The sequence below is a fragment of the Centroberyx affinis genome, unplaced genomic scaffold (genome assembly GCF_046629955.1).
Source record: "Centroberyx affinis isolate AG114_WGS23_722 - 3 ecotype Tasmania unplaced genomic scaffold, CSIRO-AGI_Caff_v1 ptg003924l_1, whole genome shotgun sequence".
NCBI classification, from domain to species: domain Eukaryota; kingdom Metazoa; phylum Chordata; class Actinopteri; order Beryciformes; family Berycidae; genus Centroberyx; species Centroberyx affinis.
In genome coordinates this window covers 1-19,368 of record NW_027281758.1, presented here as the reverse complement: position 1 = coordinate 19,368, position 19,368 = coordinate 1, and the positions used below count along the sequence as shown (strand labels likewise).

The 19,368-nt window shown below is 42.1% G+C and overlaps 1 protein-coding gene across 1 annotated transcript; it reads left to right on the top strand.

The window, feature by feature from the left end:
- Positions 1-598: 598 nt before the first annotated feature.
- On the top strand, positions 599-16,498 carry LOC139663134 (chromodomain-helicase-DNA-binding protein 6-like; the record flags this gene model as incomplete). The annotated part of the gene is made up of 11 exons (XM_071541680.1): positions 599-716; positions 1,803-1,889; positions 2,045-2,182; positions 5,266-5,387; positions 7,474-7,717; positions 10,244-10,420; positions 12,575-12,718; positions 13,391-13,489; positions 13,607-13,763; positions 14,687-14,897; positions 16,303-16,498. Coding segments are annotated over 11 exons (1,693 nt in total), but the record flags the coding sequence as incomplete, so codon positions are not given.
- Between the last annotated feature and the right edge of the window lie 2,870 nt (positions 16,499-19,368).

The following is a 19,368-nucleotide window of genomic DNA, read 5'->3' as shown; positions in this document are numbered from 1 at the left end:
GTAAGCAGGACAGAACTATATATGGGTATATAGAGGGTTAGGGTCAGTTATTCATTTTAACACTTTAATAACTTGATTAATGTGACATGAAAGGACAGAGAGGAGCGCACACCCAAGTAGAGATGCTGATGCAAAAACAGAATCTGTGAAAACTCATTTGTAATCGGGCAGTGTGAACTAGAGCTGAAACGATTAGTCGACAGAAAATTAATCAATTATCATCATATTATCATTTATCAAGTACAAATACCAAACATTTGCTGGTTACAGCTTCACAAATGCTGAGATTTCTTGTTTTTCTCCATTTCATATGATAAAATGGAAACTTTTGTGATTTTTTTTTTGGCTACTGGTCAGACTAAATAAGCAATTTTAAGAATCACTTTGGACTCTGGTAACTTAATTGGTGGATTAATCGATAATGAAAATAATTTAGTTGCAGACCTAGTGTGAACCAAATACAAAAATGCAACAAAGTAAATCTTTCCACTATTGTTCAGCCCAAAGAAAACAAACTGTAGGTGTGGCCGCTCCGTCTGATGCTGTTGGTCATGATGTTGTTGCTGGTGTTTATTCTTTGTTGTTTGTTGTTGTCTAGTTCCTACCTGCACTGCAAATGGGCCACTCTGGAAGAGCTGGAGAAAGATCCCAGAATCCACCAGAAGATCAAACGCTTCAGGACCAAACAGGCGCAGATGAAACACCTTTTCACCGAGGTAACGGTCCACAGAACCTGCTGTGCTGGACAGTCTTGGACAGGATGAAAAATAAAGTTGTCTGTTTTAAAAGTTTGGAAATTGAATAAAAACTATTGAAACGTGAGGAATTTTTTATATATATATTTTTTGTTGTTGTTCAGTGTGACAACACATTTTAAGTAGTGATATTTGTTATTGTGAAGAATAATTTTCAGCTCTACAGCGATGGGGCCTGGTTGGCAGTCGTGTTGCCCAGCCGCTGTCGTCACACATCACACTGAACACCCACCAAGACTCTCCTGGAGCCTAGAAACTAAAGTTGTGAAAGATTTTAAGGAATTTTAAAAATGAAAGAGTGTTTAATGTCCCATACAGAGCAAACAGGAAACACCAGTTGATTCTGCATTGTTGTTATTTAGTTGACTCTCTTCACCGGAGGAATTTGCAATGAATGAAGCCAGTGTGGGTTCAGTGTGTTGCTTGCTCAAGGGCACGTGGCCGCTGATGGACACACACTGGCTGTTGCAGGGATCGAACCTGTGAACTCTTGGTTACAGGACAGTCTCTTAAACCTACTAGTGTCTCCGCCTGCTGCTGGCTGAGGTGACAGTCACCATAAATTCATTTCAGGGTATTTAATGTCACATAGCAGCAAAACGGGCCCAGATCAAACACCTATTCACATGTTTATATTGTGCAGCTGATTGGCTGGAGGTTAACAGACCTGCACCTCATTGGCCGGCTGGACACCACAACACCGTCTCAGGACATAAAAGGATTTAAATGTGCATCTCTCTTTCTCTCTCTCTCTCTCTCTCTCTCTCTCTCTCTCTCTCTCTCTCTCTCTCTCTCTCTCTCCCTCCCTCTCCCTCTCCCCCCATTCTCTCCCTCTCCCTCTCCCTCTCTCTCTCTCTCTCCCTATCCCTCTCCCTCTCCCTCTCTCTCTCCCCCACACACTCTCTCTCCCTCTCCCTCTCTCTCTCTCTCTCTCTCTCTCTCTCTCTCCCTCTCCCTCTCTCTCCCCCACTCTCCCTCTCTCTCCCCCACTCTCTCTCTCTCTCTCTCTCTCTCCCTCTCTCCCTCTCTCTCTCTCTCTCTCTCTAGCCTGATGAGGACTTGTTTAACCCAGACTATGTAGAAGTGGACAGAGTACTGGAGGTGGCCGTCACTACAGACACCGAGACCGGAGAGGTGAGTAACACACACACACACACACACACACACACACTGGCATGCACTCTCTCTCTCAGTAGCATTCGTCTGGTTTCAAAGTGGTAATTAGCTCCTTAGTGTGGCGGTACAGTCTTCCTCTCACACACAGACTGTTTTTCTCTGTGTCGTTGTAGGAGGTTACTCATTACCTCGTTAAGTGGTGCAGCCTCTCCTATGAGGAGGCGACCTGGGAACTGCAGGAGGACCTGGACCCCGGGAAGATCAAGGAGTTCGAGGAGATCCAGAAACTACCGGCAGACCTCAGACACATAGTGAGTAGAAACACAATAAAAACCCAGCAGAGATGAAGAGAAACGCAGAGCAGCTCGATGCAATACTTTGACATAGAGTAGCAACAATGCAATATGATTTAATACTGTGACACAGAGGAGAAGGCGAATACAACACAGCGTTCATACACACTTCTGCAAAGTCTGGAAATGTATGAAATAATTATTTGGCAATTTTCAGGTCTTGATAAGTTTGGAAATTGCACCAAAGTTGCAAGATATATATAGGATATCCAAATAAAATGAAATTGAGGGCTGGAAAATGTAATATTTTGTCCTAGAGTAGAAACAATACAACACTATGTAATTTAGTTTAGCGGCCAACATCAGAATCACAGTGAGTTTTAAAATTCCCATTCTGCATTTTAGCAGGTAAGCAGCAGAGAATAGGTGGAAACTACAAAACAAAACAACATCATCATGACTTTATAATTAGCCTTCCAAATTCAGCATCTAGTCCTCTTCTTTTTTACTTTTTCGGTTTGTTTTCTACTTTTTCGAGTGCAAACACAATAAGATCGGCGAGCTGCTCTTCCTTCTCAAGCTTCATTTTTGCACAGTCAGGTGAAAAACAAAGTCAGGTGAAGAATCGTCTAACACGGTTCTGTACACAGTCTGGAAAGTTTGGAAATGTATGGAAAAATAATTTAGTAGTTCCCGGGTCTTGATAAGTTTAGAAATTGCACAATAATTTTGGAAAAAGTATGGAAAGATATTGTACTGTCCTGATATACATACACATTTTCTGTGGTTATAGACCCCAGTCGTCTCACATATTCTGATATTTGTCGATGTGAAGATTAATCCTCATCTACAGAGTGATGTGGCAGAGTTAGTCTGTGTACTATGTGTGTAAATCATACTGGACACCAAAATCTTCAAATCACAAAATCAAGGTCTGGGAAAAATGTTGAATTTTGAATTTTGAAATCCAAACTGTAGGAACCCTGTTTTAATGTGTGAGACCAAACCAGAAACTACAGGAAAGAAGGTCATTTAATGGCTGGAGGACACTTTACGACTGTCAAAATCCCAAATCGCTGTACTTCTCTCATTAAACGACGTCCTTTCCTTTAGTCTGTTGTCTCTCCAGCGTATTGTATCGCACACTAAACACTGTGACACAGACGAGGCTCACACACTACAAGATTCTTCCCTTGGATTTTGGTCATGATGAGGGATCTCGATACTCCGCCGTCTCGCGAAAAACAAGCGCGAAAGGTGACGGGTTTTCACATGACTTGACTGGGCCAGATGGAGCTCGACACGGAAACGGCAGCTTGTCGTTTTTGTTGCCTGTGCGGAAAAGAGAGAAAAGAGGGCCAGACGCCGAATTTAGAGGAGAGAATGGCTGGGGAGACGCAGTCGTTATGGATCGTCTTGCTCTGATTCTGTTTTTTTGCTCCCACCTCTTCCACCTGGTTTCTTCATGAGCTCTCATTGGCTACAGCTGATCACGGCTCTCAAAGCTTATCCTCATGTATCTCACACTACAAGACTACTGCAGATGATGCCGATAAAATCAAACATGTCTGAAATGATCGGGGGGGGGTTTGGGACGGCTCAAGGACCGGGTCAGATTGTGTCTTGGACCCGATGTAATAAATAAAAGTTCAAGTGTGACTGTGCAGAATTCAGTTTATTTACAAATCCTTCTAGTGATGGCGTTGGCTGCTAGAATGTAAACAACAACGTAAAAATATGTTTACAAAGTGACAATAATATAATTTGGATGGAGAGCTTGTGAAACTGTGATGGTCAAGCGTCTCATTTGTGATTACTACAGCAGAATAAAATGGAGCTAATATCGCGATTCATTTTTCTGCCCCACGATACGTATTGTCACATTTCTGTATTGCGATATATTGAATTTCTATGTGCCCACCCACTCTAATGTGAGCAGTACGGAGATCTTAGGTTTTTGACAAGTCGTGTAATTTGTACTCTGCATTATCCGCTTTACCTTTCCAACAGTGTGTTTACATTGAAAAAGGTAGCGACAGGAGAGCTCCAGGTATCCGCAATACAACCACAGGTGCTGTTGGATGTGGAGAACAAAAGCAGTGAAGGAGGAATAGTTAACGACCACAAAAAGGAGTGAAACGTGGCATAAAAATTCAGCGGCAGGCCCTCAAGTCACGTGGCTTTGCAAAAAATGAAAAAGGAGTTTATTGACAGGGCTAAGGCATGAAAAATGAGCTCTGGGTGTCGGCAAACTGCCCTCCTCAGGCTGTGTGGTACACAATGCAAAGAGCAGGTCATTAAATAGGTCAGACACACCTGTGCACTAAAAGCATGCATCATCAATAGCCACAAGGGGCAATCACATCAACAGCCATCAAACACAATGATGAAAATATATTAAGAATAGCAAAATACCTCAAATAAGTGCATTTACATTGCTGAATGTGGAAGTCAGAAGTGCATCTCAGACACTCTTCATCTTCCATTTTCCACATAGATGGGAACAGCTGTAGAGTGTTCAGAGCAGTGCTGGAGCAAATAACACTTGGCAGTTTAGCCATTACTCCTTTCAAAAGCAATACTGTTATTTTACTTACTACTCCCTGGCAGCAATCATTTGTTACTCTGCTCATTATATTATCTGTCGGTTACACCGCCAAAAGTGCTGATTGCATCCTCTCTTGCCTTTTTAAAAACTGGGATAACTCACTTAGCTCCTCTGTGAATCATCAGGGGACCAAACAGATTTAATATCCGATGTTCTTCTCATGCTTTTGTGCGATTTAAATCAAAGGAGTGGGAATGCTTAAATAATAAATGAATAATAAATAGTCATTCACTACACTATTAGTTACTACTAATGTAATAACACTACTGTAACACGTTACAAAGTTACTGGGCAATTGAATAACAACCCAACTCATACAATAACTGTCCAGCGCTGTAGGCTGAACACTCCAGGGTGCTGGCAGCGGCAGGAAACATAATATAGCAGTCGGCTTGGCTTCTCCTTGAGTGCGGTGGTTTTCATACAATAACTGTGTTTGTGTGTGTGTGTGTGTGTGTGTGTGTGTGTGTGTGTGTGTGTGTTCTCGTCCCAGGAGCGTCCTCTCCCAGATAAATGGCAGAAGTTGGAACGCTCCAGAGATTACCGCAATGGAAACCAACTCAGAGAATACCAGCTAGAGGGAATGAACTGGTTACTGTTCAACTGGTACAACAGGTAAATATACATCTATACCTACACACAGACCAAATGTTTTATTATAACACACTGGGACCAGTTAGAGGGAAACAACTGGTTACTATTCAACTGGTACATATATAAACACAGACCAGTTATTAAAGTAACTAAAACTAAAACACAAAGACAAAAAACTGAAATAAAAACTTTGTCAAAAAAGCTAAAACTTCAATAATACTATCTTGTTTACTTGTAGAACTTCCTAAAATAAGATAGGATTCCCGTTTGGGATTATTTTGATGGAGTTGAGTCTGCTGGCGCTGAAGAGTTCCCAACTTAAATTAGTTGAGGACGTATTAAAAAATTTATGTAAATAATTTTTTAACATAATTTTTGATTTATGTTAACTAAGACTGAAACTACATAAACATTAAACTAAAGCTAAACATTTGTAGAAAAAAATAAAAACTGAACTAAAAGGACCATACTGAAAACAAACAAAAACGAAACTGAAATTGAAATAAAACTATATATAAAAAAAGCGAATGAAAAGTCCCTGACAGACGCAGCATGTTTTGGTCTCGCATCAGAGCTGTGACAGAATGTGTTTTCAAGTGTTTGATCTAATTGAGGTCAAAGGTGAACGCTCATCCATGCAGACATGAGTCACACACTACTTGACATTTCTCAAGTATTGAAAATGTCATCAACCATCATCACACACACACATACACACGTAGTATTATACTTGTGAGGACCTTCACTGACTACATACACTGCCTATCAAAAGTTTGGGGATATAAAAAGCCTGCAATGCTTTTGTTAACATAAAATATCTATTTCCTAATACTTTGGGTATATTTATTCAACACTCAGCTTCATGTTCATCAAAGTGTCTCTTTGGTGTGAAGAGAAGGTTTTTCATGGCAGAGCGTCTCTGACTGTTGGCATGAAGAAAAAAAAGTTTTTTTGATGAACATGTAGTTTACCTTTAGTTTTTGTTTTAATGTTATCGTCACAAATATTTGCATGTATGATTGGTTTTTTTTCCTCAAACTACACCTAGCTAGTCTTTAATGGGTGGTAAGTTTTTACAGACCAACAAAGAAAACATGTTTATTTAACAAGCATTTTACAAAAGCCAGGTGTCCCCAAACCTTTGATGATCAGATTATGTTCCATAACTCTAAACCTGACCTAAACCTGAACCTGACTGTGATCTAAACCCAAGTCATAACCCTCAAATAATCTATTTTAGAAGTGAGGAACGGCAAAATGTCACTTTGCAGGATTTTTCTCATCTTCCTATCCTTGTGAGGACCGTATGAGTATAAAAATATGCAAACTCACACACACACACACACACACTCACACAGTTAAAACCCATATCCCCTCTCTTTATGCGTCACCACCATGGTACCTGGTATGCGGGACATTATGTCGTCATGGTAACGTCTGCATGTGTGTGTGTGTGTGTGTGTGTGTGTGGACACATTCTCGTGAACACAATAACTCAAGAACAATACATGATAGAAAATTCATACTCACGCCACAGGTCCCCCCTATAGAGCAGATAATCTGATTTGATTTTGGAGCACCTTGCTGCATAAATTTGCATATTAATGAGGAAAAACTGATTTTCTTGAAACTCCTCAGTGCTTTCAGGTTGGAAGTTCATATTAATGCGGCCCATGTGTTATGTGAAGACAAGTATGTTGACACAGAAATATTTGCTAATTGGTAATTACTACATGAATTAGCCTAATTAATGACCTCAGTAGCATAACTGATTTGTTTACTGTGTATCATGGTGATGATTATGGCGGGACATTAAGCAGCTCAAGAGCCTCTTGTTAAGTTTCTCTCCCTCTCTGTCTGCCTCTCTCTCTCTCTCTCTCTCTCTCTCTCTCTCTTTCTTTCTGTCTCTCTCTGTCTCTTTCTCTCTTTCCCCCTCTTCTCTCTCTCTCTCTGTTTCTCTCTCTCTCTCTCTGCCTCTCTCTCTCTCTCTCTCTCTCTTTCTTTCTGTCTCTCTGTCTCTGTCTCTCTCTCTCTCTCTCTCTCTCTCTGCCTCTCTCTCTCTCTCTCTCTGCCTCTCTCTCTCTCTCTCTCCCCCCCCCTCCCCTAGAAAAAACTGTATCTTGGCGGATGAGATGGGTTTGGGGAAGACCATCCAGTCCATCACCTTCCTGTATGAGATCTTCAGCATGGGGATCCGCGGGCCCTTCCTCATCATCGCCCCGCTGTCCACCATCACCAACTGGGAGAGAGAGTTCCGGACCTGGACGCACATGAACGTCATCGTGTATCACGGCTCGCAGATCAGCCGGCAGATGATCCTGCAGTACGAGATGTTTCACAGAGACCCACAGGTAACGGCAGAGTGTGTGTGTGTGTGTGTGTGTGTGTGCATATTACTCATCGTTTGGTCATAGCTCACCCACTGAATGATTCAGCTGTGTGAGATGCTTTGAAAGAGATCCACAGGTACAGGGTGTGTAGTGTGTTCCTGGATTTCTGCCTGTATGAGGACCAAAATGTCCTCACAAGGATAGACAGTGAGGACGTTTCACCTTTCCTCACTTCTTCACAGGAAAAATCCACCCTTGGATACTTTTACACTTTTGGATATCATCAATCTGTGATGATTAAGAGTTGATTTGTAATATTTTTTGGTGAACCCACTTCCCCCTCAACCTTCCTCGTCTACTTCTACTTCAGTTGGTGATTTCCTACATTTCCCAGAATGCCTTTCGACAACCCTCGGAGAAGGGGCGTGAACTTGTTGCATTCAGCTGTGGGTGTTACATGTAGGCGGAGAGAGAGTTAGCGATGGCAGAGTGAGAGTTTTTCGAGTGGAGAAAAAAGTGAGTCGCCCCTTTACTAAAAACACATCGTCTTGTGGCTGCAGTGCATTCTGGTCTCTCTCCTGCTCCTGTGGGTGGAGAAACTGGTCTCTCTTCCTCTTCTACGATGGATTTCTCCCTGTATGATTGGTGAACGTCTCTCGGTGCAAAATGGCGGCTCTAGAAAGAAGCCCTCGCTCTTTGATTCTGAGGGACTGACACCAAAACCTGATATTAATTTTCTTATATCAAACTCCACTGTAGCTGCTGGAAATATCTGGAGGTGACATCACCTCGTCTACGATTGGCCGGTTATCCACGGGAATAAGAAAATTACTAGCTGTTAATCGTAGCTGTTAATAGTGTTTTAGGGTTTAGGGTTAGGCATGAAGCGGAGAGGATTATGGCGAGGATCATGGGATTAATTTTTTTCAGTCAAGGGTTAGCAGAGAGAGAGAGTGTGTGTGTGTGTGTGTGTGTGTGTTCTATCTTTGTCTCTTTATTCAGGGTTTTTCTCGAGATCACTTCCTTTTGAGATTATCATTGCTGGCACAACTAAACTGTGATTTAGCTGAATATTTTCCCTCAGCTTCTCTCTCTCTCTCTCTCAATCCCACTCCTTAGGGAGCTGTACAGCATGTTCAACATTTTGGACGTGATAGACACATTAATCATTTACGTCTCTCTCTCTCTCTCTCTCTCTGTCTCAGTCTCTCTCTCTCTACCTCTCTCTCCCTGCTGGGTAACTCTATCCCAGAAGTGATCAGCACCTTTGAAATTATCATGGTTGAAAAATTGTGCTGTGTAGTAATTTAAAATTCCCCTTTCCCTCTCTTTCACTCGCTCTGGTATAAAAGTCTTAAAACAAATGATCTCAATTTAAGGTCGTAAAAAGTATTAACATATTAAATCCAGTTATTAGTCGTCTTGTGTTTCTCACTGTGCAGTGACAGCTTTCTTTGTGCTGCATGTGCACACTTACATTAATACAGAACAGGGTTAGTAGGACAATATGCATCGTATCTGCTTTACTAAACATAGTTGTGCTTCATGTGACTTAACATTTTATTTCCTGTTGTTTCCTTTTTCTTATTCTACCCATTTATAGATTTATAGTTTTTATTATACTGGCCAATTGTAGTTTCTTCAGCTGTGTTTAATTGGAACTAGGCTGGTTTTGCCGACTTTGTTTCTTTCTTTTGGTTTTTAAATTGGTCTTTAATTTAATTCTGGGTAACATTAAAAAGTTCTCCAAAATCAAAGTTAGGCTTTCTGCAGATATTCTACATGGAGAGATCACTTCTTTTGATCATGGCTGATAAAATTCAGCCGTACAGCAATTTAAATGTGTCTCTCTCTCTCTCTCTCTCTCTCTCTCTCTCTCTCTCTCCCTTCCACCCTCCCCTCTCTCTCTCTCTCTCTCCCTCTCTCTCCCTCTCTCTCTCTTTCTCCCTCCCACCCTCCCCTCTCTCTCCCTCCCTCCCTCCCCTCTCTCTCCCTCCCTCCCACCCTCCCCTCTCTCTCCCTCCCTCCCACCCTCCCCTCTCTCTCCCTCCCTCCCTCCCCTCTCTCTCCCTCCCTCCCACCCTCCCCTCTCTCTCCCTCCCTCCCCTCTCTCTCCCTCCCTCCCACCCTCCCCTCTCTCTCCCTCCCTCCCACCCTCCCCTCTCTCTCCCTCCCTCCCCTCTCTCTCCCTCCCTCCCACCCTCCCCTCTCTCTCCCTCCCTCCCTCCCCTCTCTCTCCCTCCCCACCCTCCCCTCTCTCTCCCTCCCACCCTCCCCTCTCTCCCTCCCTCTCTCTCTCTTTGTCCCTCCCACCTTCCCTCTCTCTCTCTCTCTCTCTCTCTCTTTCTCCCTCCCCTCTCTCTCTGTCTCCCTCTCTCTCTCTCTCTCTCTCTTTCTCCCTCCCACCCTCCCCTCTCTCTCCCTCCCTCTCTCTATCTCCCTCTGTCTCTCTCTTTCTCTCTCTCTCTCTCTTTCTCTATCCCATCTTCCCTCTCTCTCTTTCTTTCTCCCTCCCACCCCTCTCTCTCTCTCTCTCTCTCTCTGCAGGGTAACTCTATCCCGGGCGTGTTGAAGTTTCACGGCGTCATCACCACCTTTGAGATGATCATGGCCGACTGTCCGGAGCTGAAGAAGCTTCACTGGCGCTGCGTTGTGATCGACGAAGCTCACCGGCTGAAGAACAGGAACTGCAAACTGCTGGAGGGACTCAAGCTCATGAACCTGGTCAGTCTGTGTGTGTGTGTGTGTGTGTGTGTGTGTGTGTGTGATTCGTGGATCCTTTAAACCTAAGCTGGGTGTGTGCATGTGTGGCTGTATGTGGATAACATGATATTTTTCAAGTATTCAAAATCAAATATACAAGTATATGAAGAGATGATCGTTTTTGTATATCAGACGGGTGTGTGTGTTTCTGTGTGTGTGTGTGTGTGTGTGTGTATTGAAGGCGGCGTGTTTGTGGCAGTGTGTGTCTGTATGTGTATTACGTGGCATTTTCAGATATTGAAAATGTAATATTTAGAATTGTTGAGATGATCCCCCCTGTCCATCATATGTTTGTGTGTGAGTGTATAATTCATTCACATGATCCTCTTCCTACCTCAGATGTCTCTGCGTGTGTGTGTGTGTGTGTGTGTGTGTGTGTGTGTGGTGGGAAGCACATACACTTATGTGAGACATTGCAGTTATAAGGATATAACACGCGTAATGAAATTGTCAGCGATAACCTTATATCGCTGTTCTCCAGTTATAGGCTGGATGAAAGAGGAGCCTTGTCTTAATGGGAAGGCCGAGACACTGAGTGCCAAGTCTTATCCTCCAATACTGCTGGTCTTTGTGTGTGTTTTTATCAGGATGTGTGTGTTTCATTTGATTTTTCCTGCCCATTTCACCCGTGTCTCTGTTTTTGTAATCTTGATTTTTTCTTTTGGGGTGAGATGTTTTTATGTACTCTCTCTCATTTAAAAAAAAAAAAAAAATCAGTTTTTGTCATTTGTATGCACTAATAAGCAAAACATAAACCAAAAAAAATCATTCAGCTGCCATCCTCATACCATGTACACCAGGCTACATTCCAGTTCTGGCTGTTTAAATATCTATTCCTCGTTACAAAACTTGTTTTTGTGTTTTCTCCTTGAAATACAAGGTTCTACTCTCGCAGCACAATAGGAAATGATTGTGCGTACTTTGTTGAACACACCTGACAAACACCAGTCGAGGTCAAAAAAGTACTACAAAATACATTTGTAGCACTTTATTTGGATTGTCCAGTGTTGATATTATCAGGAGACAAAAAGTAGATGTTCAACAAAGTGTCACTTGTCTATTTGCTGCATCTCTATATACTCGAGTATCTCAAACCCTGACTTTAGCCAAAAACCACTCTTAACCCTGACCCCATTTCCAACCCTAATCTTAATTTCTAAAATAAACCCTTACCCAGACAATGAATATCTATAGACTAGGGATGCACCGATATGATTTTTCTGAGGCCGATACCGATATTTGATATTTTCCCACCTATATTGGCTGATTCCCTCTGCATTTTTCTAAGAATCTTTGTACAAATGCAGGTGCAAAACAGTTGAAGCTTTTCAGACATGGCTATTTTCTAAAATAATTATGTAATTTTTAAACAAAAGACCATGTTAGTTTTATTCTGTTGCTAATTTGGCAGTTGTATTAAGTGGCACACACATGCCAATTCTACAAACGGCCAAATATCGGGAGTAAAAATGTCGGACTGAACTAGGCTGTTTTCACACTTTTCTACTGTTCTCAAACTGCAAGCGGCTTTTTTGCATTTAAAACAATGGGGAATGGAAATCGGTCTCTTTGGAAAAAGTGCTGCGTCTGACTTTAGCGCTTTCTGAAGTTGAGGAACGCTCAACGTTTTAGAGGAGAGTGCGTTTTGTGAGCCGACCAATCACAAGGAAGAGGAGGCGGGGTTTCAGTTGTTGTTTACTACAACAGCTACAGCCGGGATGAAGAGGGAGAACACAGCAGTAGTAGAAAAGTTGTGAAAACACTGGTTGTGTAATGGGAGAGTCTGCCAAGTGTTTGAGAGTTTTACCTAAGTGCTGTTTACTGGTAGTGGCAGCCACTGCACTTGGTCGCTATGGAAACAAAGTGTGTGTGATGCAACCTGCTTTTTTTTTTTTTTACCTGCACAAAATGTGAGTAAGGCAGCGATTTTTCTTCAGAAAACAGAAGAGTTTGAACGCAGCCTAAGGTTCTACGCACAGGAACCTCTTTGCAGAACTTCACATGATGTTCTGTTAATGGGACTTATTACTGGAACCTCTTTTCTGAAGTCTTTACAAGCTGCAGGTTCAGAGATGTTTTCGTGAATTTAAGATACTGATCTGTATGTTCTAACAGGAACACAAGGTTCTGCTGACGGGAACCCCTCTGCAGAACTCGGTGGAGGAGCTGTTCAGTTTGTTGAACTTCCTGGAGCCGCTGCAGTTCCCTTCAGAGAGCAGCTTCCTGGAAGAGTTCGGAGACCTCAAGACTGAGGAGCAGGTAGGCACCAGTCTGGTTCTGCATATAGATACTGCCTTTGAAATTTCAATGCTGCTTTGTAGGGCTGAGCAATTAATCGAAATTTTATCGAAATCGCAATATGGCCTACTGCAATTTTCAAATCGCAGGAGGTGCAATATTTGTTAAAGGCGAAATGTGTGTCAAAATACCATTTTAAATTAAATATTGTGGTGCTGCAGAGATGTCCTGGCCTACACATCATATTCTACAGACTTAAGAAAACATCTTTGTTTGGTACAGATCCCCGCAAAAGTCACACCATAATCATTTTAATACGTTTTTCAATGAAAATGAGAATAATGATGTAAAAATGATCATTCCTTCTAATATCGCAAATCATATCACAATTACAATATCAGTCAAAATAATCACAATTAGATATTTTTTCAAAATCGTTCAGCCCTACTGCTTTGATACCGTTACCAAAGATTGAATTCAGTAGTGAATTTTATAAACATTCGATACTTTCATTAAATGCGTTCTTCAAGCTGAAAGTACATTTTACGACACCTCCAGAGGGTGGAGACGTGCGGATTGGAATAGTTTAAAGAAGAAGAAGGATTGGAATGGAGGTCAAACTGAAAGCTGAAAATGTTAAACATCGTTAAACTCTCACACACCTCTTCCTCTCATCCCTTCCTCTTCCTCCAGGTGAAGAAGCTGCAGGCCATTCTGAAGCCCATGATGCTGAGGAGACTGAAGGACGACGTGGAGAAAAACCTGGCGCCTAAAGAAGAGACAATCATAGAGGTAGGGCTGTGTGTGTGTGTGTGTGTGTGTGTGTGTGTGTGTTATATCAAGACACCATATATTACTCTCCTTCAGCCTTTAGAAAATTGTTGTTGATGTCTTGTTTTGTGTGTGCAGGTGGAGCTGACCAACATTCAGAAGAAGTACTACAGAGCCATCCTGGAGAAGAACTTCTCCTTCCTGTCCAAAGGAGCCAACCAGCACAACATGCCCAACCTCATCAACACCATGATGGAGCTCCGCAAGTGCTGCAACCACCCCTACCTTATCACAGGTACACACACACACACACACACACACTCACACACACTCACACACAGAGCGACCTCCATTCAGTCTGTAATGGCACTTCTTGATTGACTTATCAGTTAGTCTAAATGATTGTCCAGTGTTTTTCTTTCTTTCTTCCTTTCTTTCTTTATCTCTTTCTTTCTTGCTTTCTTGCTTCCTTATTTCCTTCCCTCCTTCCTTGGTCTCCCCAAAGGCACCAAAGCGTACTTTCAGAAAGACTTCACAAATCATCAAACTCATTCTCTCTCGGTTTCTTTCCATCCTTTCTTGTTATTTATTTATTTATGGTTTATTTGATAGTGACAGATACAATATACATAGATAACCTGAAAACAGCTATCCGATGCAAGTATCTTGCAAGGGGCTTTTGTGAAAATAAGGGATTAAAACAGTGAGGTAAAAAGAAGGTAAACCGAGTACAGCAAGATACAATAGAGCACAAGGTAAGGGAAAAAAAAGGTAAACTGAGTACAAGATACCATAAAACACACATTTAGTAGTAACGTAACTACAGAAAACTAGACATGAGTACAAGGTTGTTGCTGAATTAACAAGGATTTGGTAACTCTCTTAAAAGTGGTGAAGTTTGCAGCAGATTTCAAGTGATCAGGTAGCGAGTTCCAGGACTTTGCTCCTTTCACAGAAAAAGCTGTCTGAGCAAAAGATGTTTTGCAGAATGAAACTTTACAGTTGCCACTTGAAGCTGCTCTGGTGGATCTGCTGCAGCTCTGTAGTCTCTTGATGTGTTTACAGAAAGGCTGAGGAGCAAGTCCATTTAAACACTTGTGTTCATTTGCTGAAGACAAGGTTCAGAAAGAGTTACAGTCTTGATTGATGTATCAGATCGTCTAATTCCTTCACTCCCTGTTTCTCTCCTCCCCTTCCTCCTCTCTTCCTTCCATCCAGGAGCGGAGGAGAAGATTCTGGAAAGCTTCAGGAAGAGCCACAGTCCGGATGCGTGGGACTTCCAGCTGCAGGCCATGATCCAGGCGGCCGGGAAACTGGTGCTGATCGACAAGCTGCTGCCCAAACTGCTGGCCGGAGGACACAAAGTCCTGGTCTTCTCCCAGATGGTCCGCTGTCTGGACATCCTGGAGGACTACCTCATCCAGAGACGGTGAGGAGGGAGGGAGTGAGGGAAGGAAGGAAGGAAAGGAGAGAAGGAAAGGAATGGAATGAACAAAGGGGGGGAAGTAGAGGAAGGAATAGGAAGGAAATAACTTGAAGGAAGGAAGGGAAAGAGTAATTGAAGAAATGAGAGACAGAATGAGGGAAGGGAAGGGGGAGGAAGGAAAGAAAGTGAAGAAAGTAAGGGAGGAAGAGAGAGGAGGTTGGACAGAAGGAAAGGAAGGAGGGAAAAGGGAAGGAAGGAAGGAAGAGAGTGAGATGGAGGGAAGTAAGGCAAGGAAAGAAAATAAAGGAAAGATGGGAGGGAATGGGCAAAGTAAAGGGAGGAAGAAAGGGGGCAAGGAAAGGAGGGAACGAGAATGTAAAGTAAAGAAGAGAAAGAAAGTAAAGCAGGGAAAAAAGGAGGGAAGGAAATACGTAAAGGAGGGAATTAAAGGAAGTGAAGGAAGGGAAAGTAAAGGAGGGACAGAAGGAGGGAAGGAAACAAGCAAGTAAAAGAGGGAAAGGGGAGGGAAGGGGTGGAGGACAGAGGGAGGGAATGAAGGGGAGGAAAGAAAGGAAAGGATGGAAAGAAGGATGGAGGGAGGGGAAGAAGGGAAAGTGAAGGAGGGATGGAAGTAGGGAAAGAAGGGGGGGAAGTGAAGTAGGGAAGGAATGAAGAAACGGATAGAAAGGAAGGGAGAGAATGAAGGGGAGGAAAGGATGGAAGAAAAGTTGAGGAAAGAAGGGACAGATGAAGGAGGGAAAGGAGAATGAAGGAAGAGAGAAAGGGGGGATGGAGGGAAGGAACGAAGGAAAGGAGAGATGGAGTGAAGAAAAAATGAAGAGATGGGAGGGATGAAGTGAGGGAGATGTTTTGGTTTCTTTAGACTAACTCATCGAGGGAAACAAAGAATGCCATGCAGCGTTTAAAAAGAAAGATGTGTGAATTTTTTAAAGTGCTGTTTTATTTTCTTCAATAAAAATGTGTGTAAAAATTAGGGCTGAACAATTTTGAAAAAATATCTAATTGCGATTATTTTGACTGATATTGCAATTATGATATGATTTGCGATATTAGAGGGAATGATAATGATTATGGTGTGATTTTTGCGGGGATCTGTACCAAACAAAGATGTTTTCTTAAGTCTGTAGAATATGATGTGTAGGCCAGGACATCTCTGCAGCACCACAATATTTAATTTAAAATGGTATTTTGACACACATTTCACCTTTAACAAATATTGCACCTCCTGCGATTTGAAAATTGCAGTAGGCCATATTGCGATTTCGATAAAATTTTGATTAATTGTTCAGCCCTAGTAAAAATAGAAGAGAGAGGAATGGAAGGATCTGTTCAGCACCCCTCATATTCATTTGATCTTAACCTCCACATGCGTGTGTTTTCTCTGCAGCTACACGTACGAACGCATCGACGGTCGCGTGCGGGGGAACCTGCGGCAGGCGGCCATCGACCGCTTCTGTAAGCCGGACTCGGACCGCTTCGTGTTCCTGCTGTGCACCCGAGCCGGAGGGCTGGGCATCAACCTGACCGCCGCAGACACCTGCATCATCTTCGACTCTGACTGGAACCCCCAGAACGACCTGCAGGTAGACACACAGATTATGATAATTATCACAGTATTACTGCAAATCATTAGTTCTGTTTTCGAACGGCTACTTTCTGCTCCATTCCACAGAACATTGTGCAAACACACCGTCACATTAAAGTGGATACAGACAACTTTTCAACTTTCCCCCCGTTGTCCCCCTCTAGCGTTTCCAAGTGATATTGTTGTTGTTTGTGCCGCTGTCACAAAGACAACCGGATCTCTTTCTGTTAGAGCCTAGCTCCGTGCAACAGAACAAACCATCTGTCTGCTTACCAACTCCTTGATCATAACACAATATAGTAACTTTCACCACTGCTCATTTTAGAAAGGCCACTGCAAGAAAACGTGTTCTTTGTGTAGATTATCAAACGGACGGATGGATCATTTGTTTGTTTCTGGCTGCTAGCGTTAGCGTTAGCTAGCGTAGCTAGCGTTAGCAACATGGCTAACGTTGCTAACGCTAGCAGCCAGAAACAAACATAGTTAGATGTTTGTTTCTTTTGTTTCAGAAACAAACATAGATGTTTGTTTCTGGCTGGTCCTGGCTTCCTTGTAGCTTCTGGTTGGTTTTCTGGCTGCTAGCGGTAGTGTTAGCAACATGGCTAATGCTACCGCTAGCAGCCTGGCTACTGTCCAAAGCAAGAAACAACCATAGCTACCGATAGCTACCGGGAAAACCTATCCTATTCCTCTTTTGGTTGTGCAATGGATGACGCACTTCCTTTGTGCCGTAAGTCGAGCCTTCATTCTCCCGGGAGATCGTACCCGGTGGCAGACAGAATTGCATAGTGAAAGCGAGGCTTATAGGGAACCAATCTAAACGCTGATGGTGTCATTATTCTATAGCCATTACACTGTGCAATTTACTTCATAATGATAAGTTAAAGCAAAAAAGTTGTCTATAGGGTCTTTAAACAACTGCTCGGAGACAGCCGGGTGATACAGGACCAGACCAACTTGGTGCTAGTTACCATCAACAACACCACAGTGTCTTCTTGGTTGCATGAAAGACAGAAAAGAAAGACTTCTACCACAGAATAAATGTATTCAAGTTAGGACCATACAAACCTACTGAATGACAGGAGGAGGTATCAGATTTCTTTAACAGGAATGCCCTTGGTAAAGAGGGTGTGGAACGTTTAAATGATAAGATGCACAACGTACAGCCATTGCCCAAAGCTAGTAGTGAGACACTGTTGTTTGTTCCCATAAATAAGGCAGAATGCAGAGTCCATAGAAATGGAAACTTGTTACATTTAGCCGAATTGGAGTTAGAGCTGAAGAAACCAGCATGTTAACTGTTGTTGTTTTTTTTAAAACAATGTTTTGTTTTTTTATTGAATTTTTACATATAAAATGATAAAACAGAGCTATAGTTCTCCCATCTTACTTATTTAGTAGGTAAAAAATACATACTAATACAGAATAAATAGGTAAATAAATAAGAGTAAATAAATATCTAAAAGTTCAACTAAAGGATTCCATATTTTTATAAAGTCCTCTGTCTTTCCTCTGGCTATATATGTCATTCTCTCTAATGCAAGACAAGACGTCATCTCTTTTACCCACATGTACATGTTAATTGTTTAAAGTATTATTTATAGTCACAGCATTAAAAACGGATGTCTGCTTTCCAAACCGCACTTCATTTTCGACTGTACTAACTCACTGCAAGTTTTTACAGTGATGTCTGTCGGGACGTTTGGGACTGCAGTTGTTTACAGTTACGACACTTTCTCTGGAAGGATGATACTGTCTGAAATGATGAAACGGGGGCACAGTATCACCTGACTTATATGGCATGATCTTACACACAGCTTACGACACACACTTCTGTTTTTTGTCGGACTTTAAATCGTTGAAAATATTTGCATACCGGCCTCTTTATCAGCAGTTTCTTCCTCATTTGAGCTAAAAGTTTGTGGCCGTGGATTGGTGTCTGTCTTTGCTGTTGCTTGAACTTTCATTGCAAGTGACACACACACACACACACACACACACACACACTTTGTTCATCATCCTTGCTAGCCTACTAACCAACCGACCAAAACAGTAGTGTGTGGTGCTGTGGTCGATGTGTTTCTTCTTTCTATTGTGGAATCTAATGTGTCTAATGCGTGGCTCTATTCTAGCCACATGATGGACTGATCATCACTTCTTAACTTGCTGTCAAAGCCTGAAAAGGAAATTATATTGGCTTTTTTCCAAACATTTTTCATATTTACTGTATATCAAGATAAATTATATTTAGGTAATTATCATGATCATGGACATTGTTGAAGAATGTCAGCTATCAGATGATTTACAGCTAATTACTATTGATTAAAACATGAGTGCTGCATCAAATGATTGTTTTGTGAATCAATTATTATCTGATGATTATTTTAGTGAAGAATCACTTATTCAGCTGAAGATCAGATGCCAACAGTGACATCACGGGGTTCCTCATCACTCCAGATGATGGAAACTGAAACTGTTTACTACTGCTGCACTCTAGCCAACAGCACCTGAAGACAGCACTGTGTTTCCCGGCAATGCCCAACAGTGATCTTTTGCTTAAACATTCAGGATGTTTTCTCAACATGTCGTAATAAAAACATTGTGTCTGAAGTTGGCTCATGCTACAAGCACCAGTATTAATGTGAAGCTAATGTAACAGATTCACACTTAACTGTGAAAATGCTCTGAAGTGTTTCACACAACCGCCGGCTGACAGCCAGATAGCTGATTATTAACTTTCTAGCCGGCTACTTTTTTTTTTTTTTTTTTTTTGATGGGGGGAATTCTCCTGAATTCACGCATAAAAGCCATAATATTGTCATCATGGGCATTCTTAACTCTGATTGTAGTACAATGGTAGTACAGTAG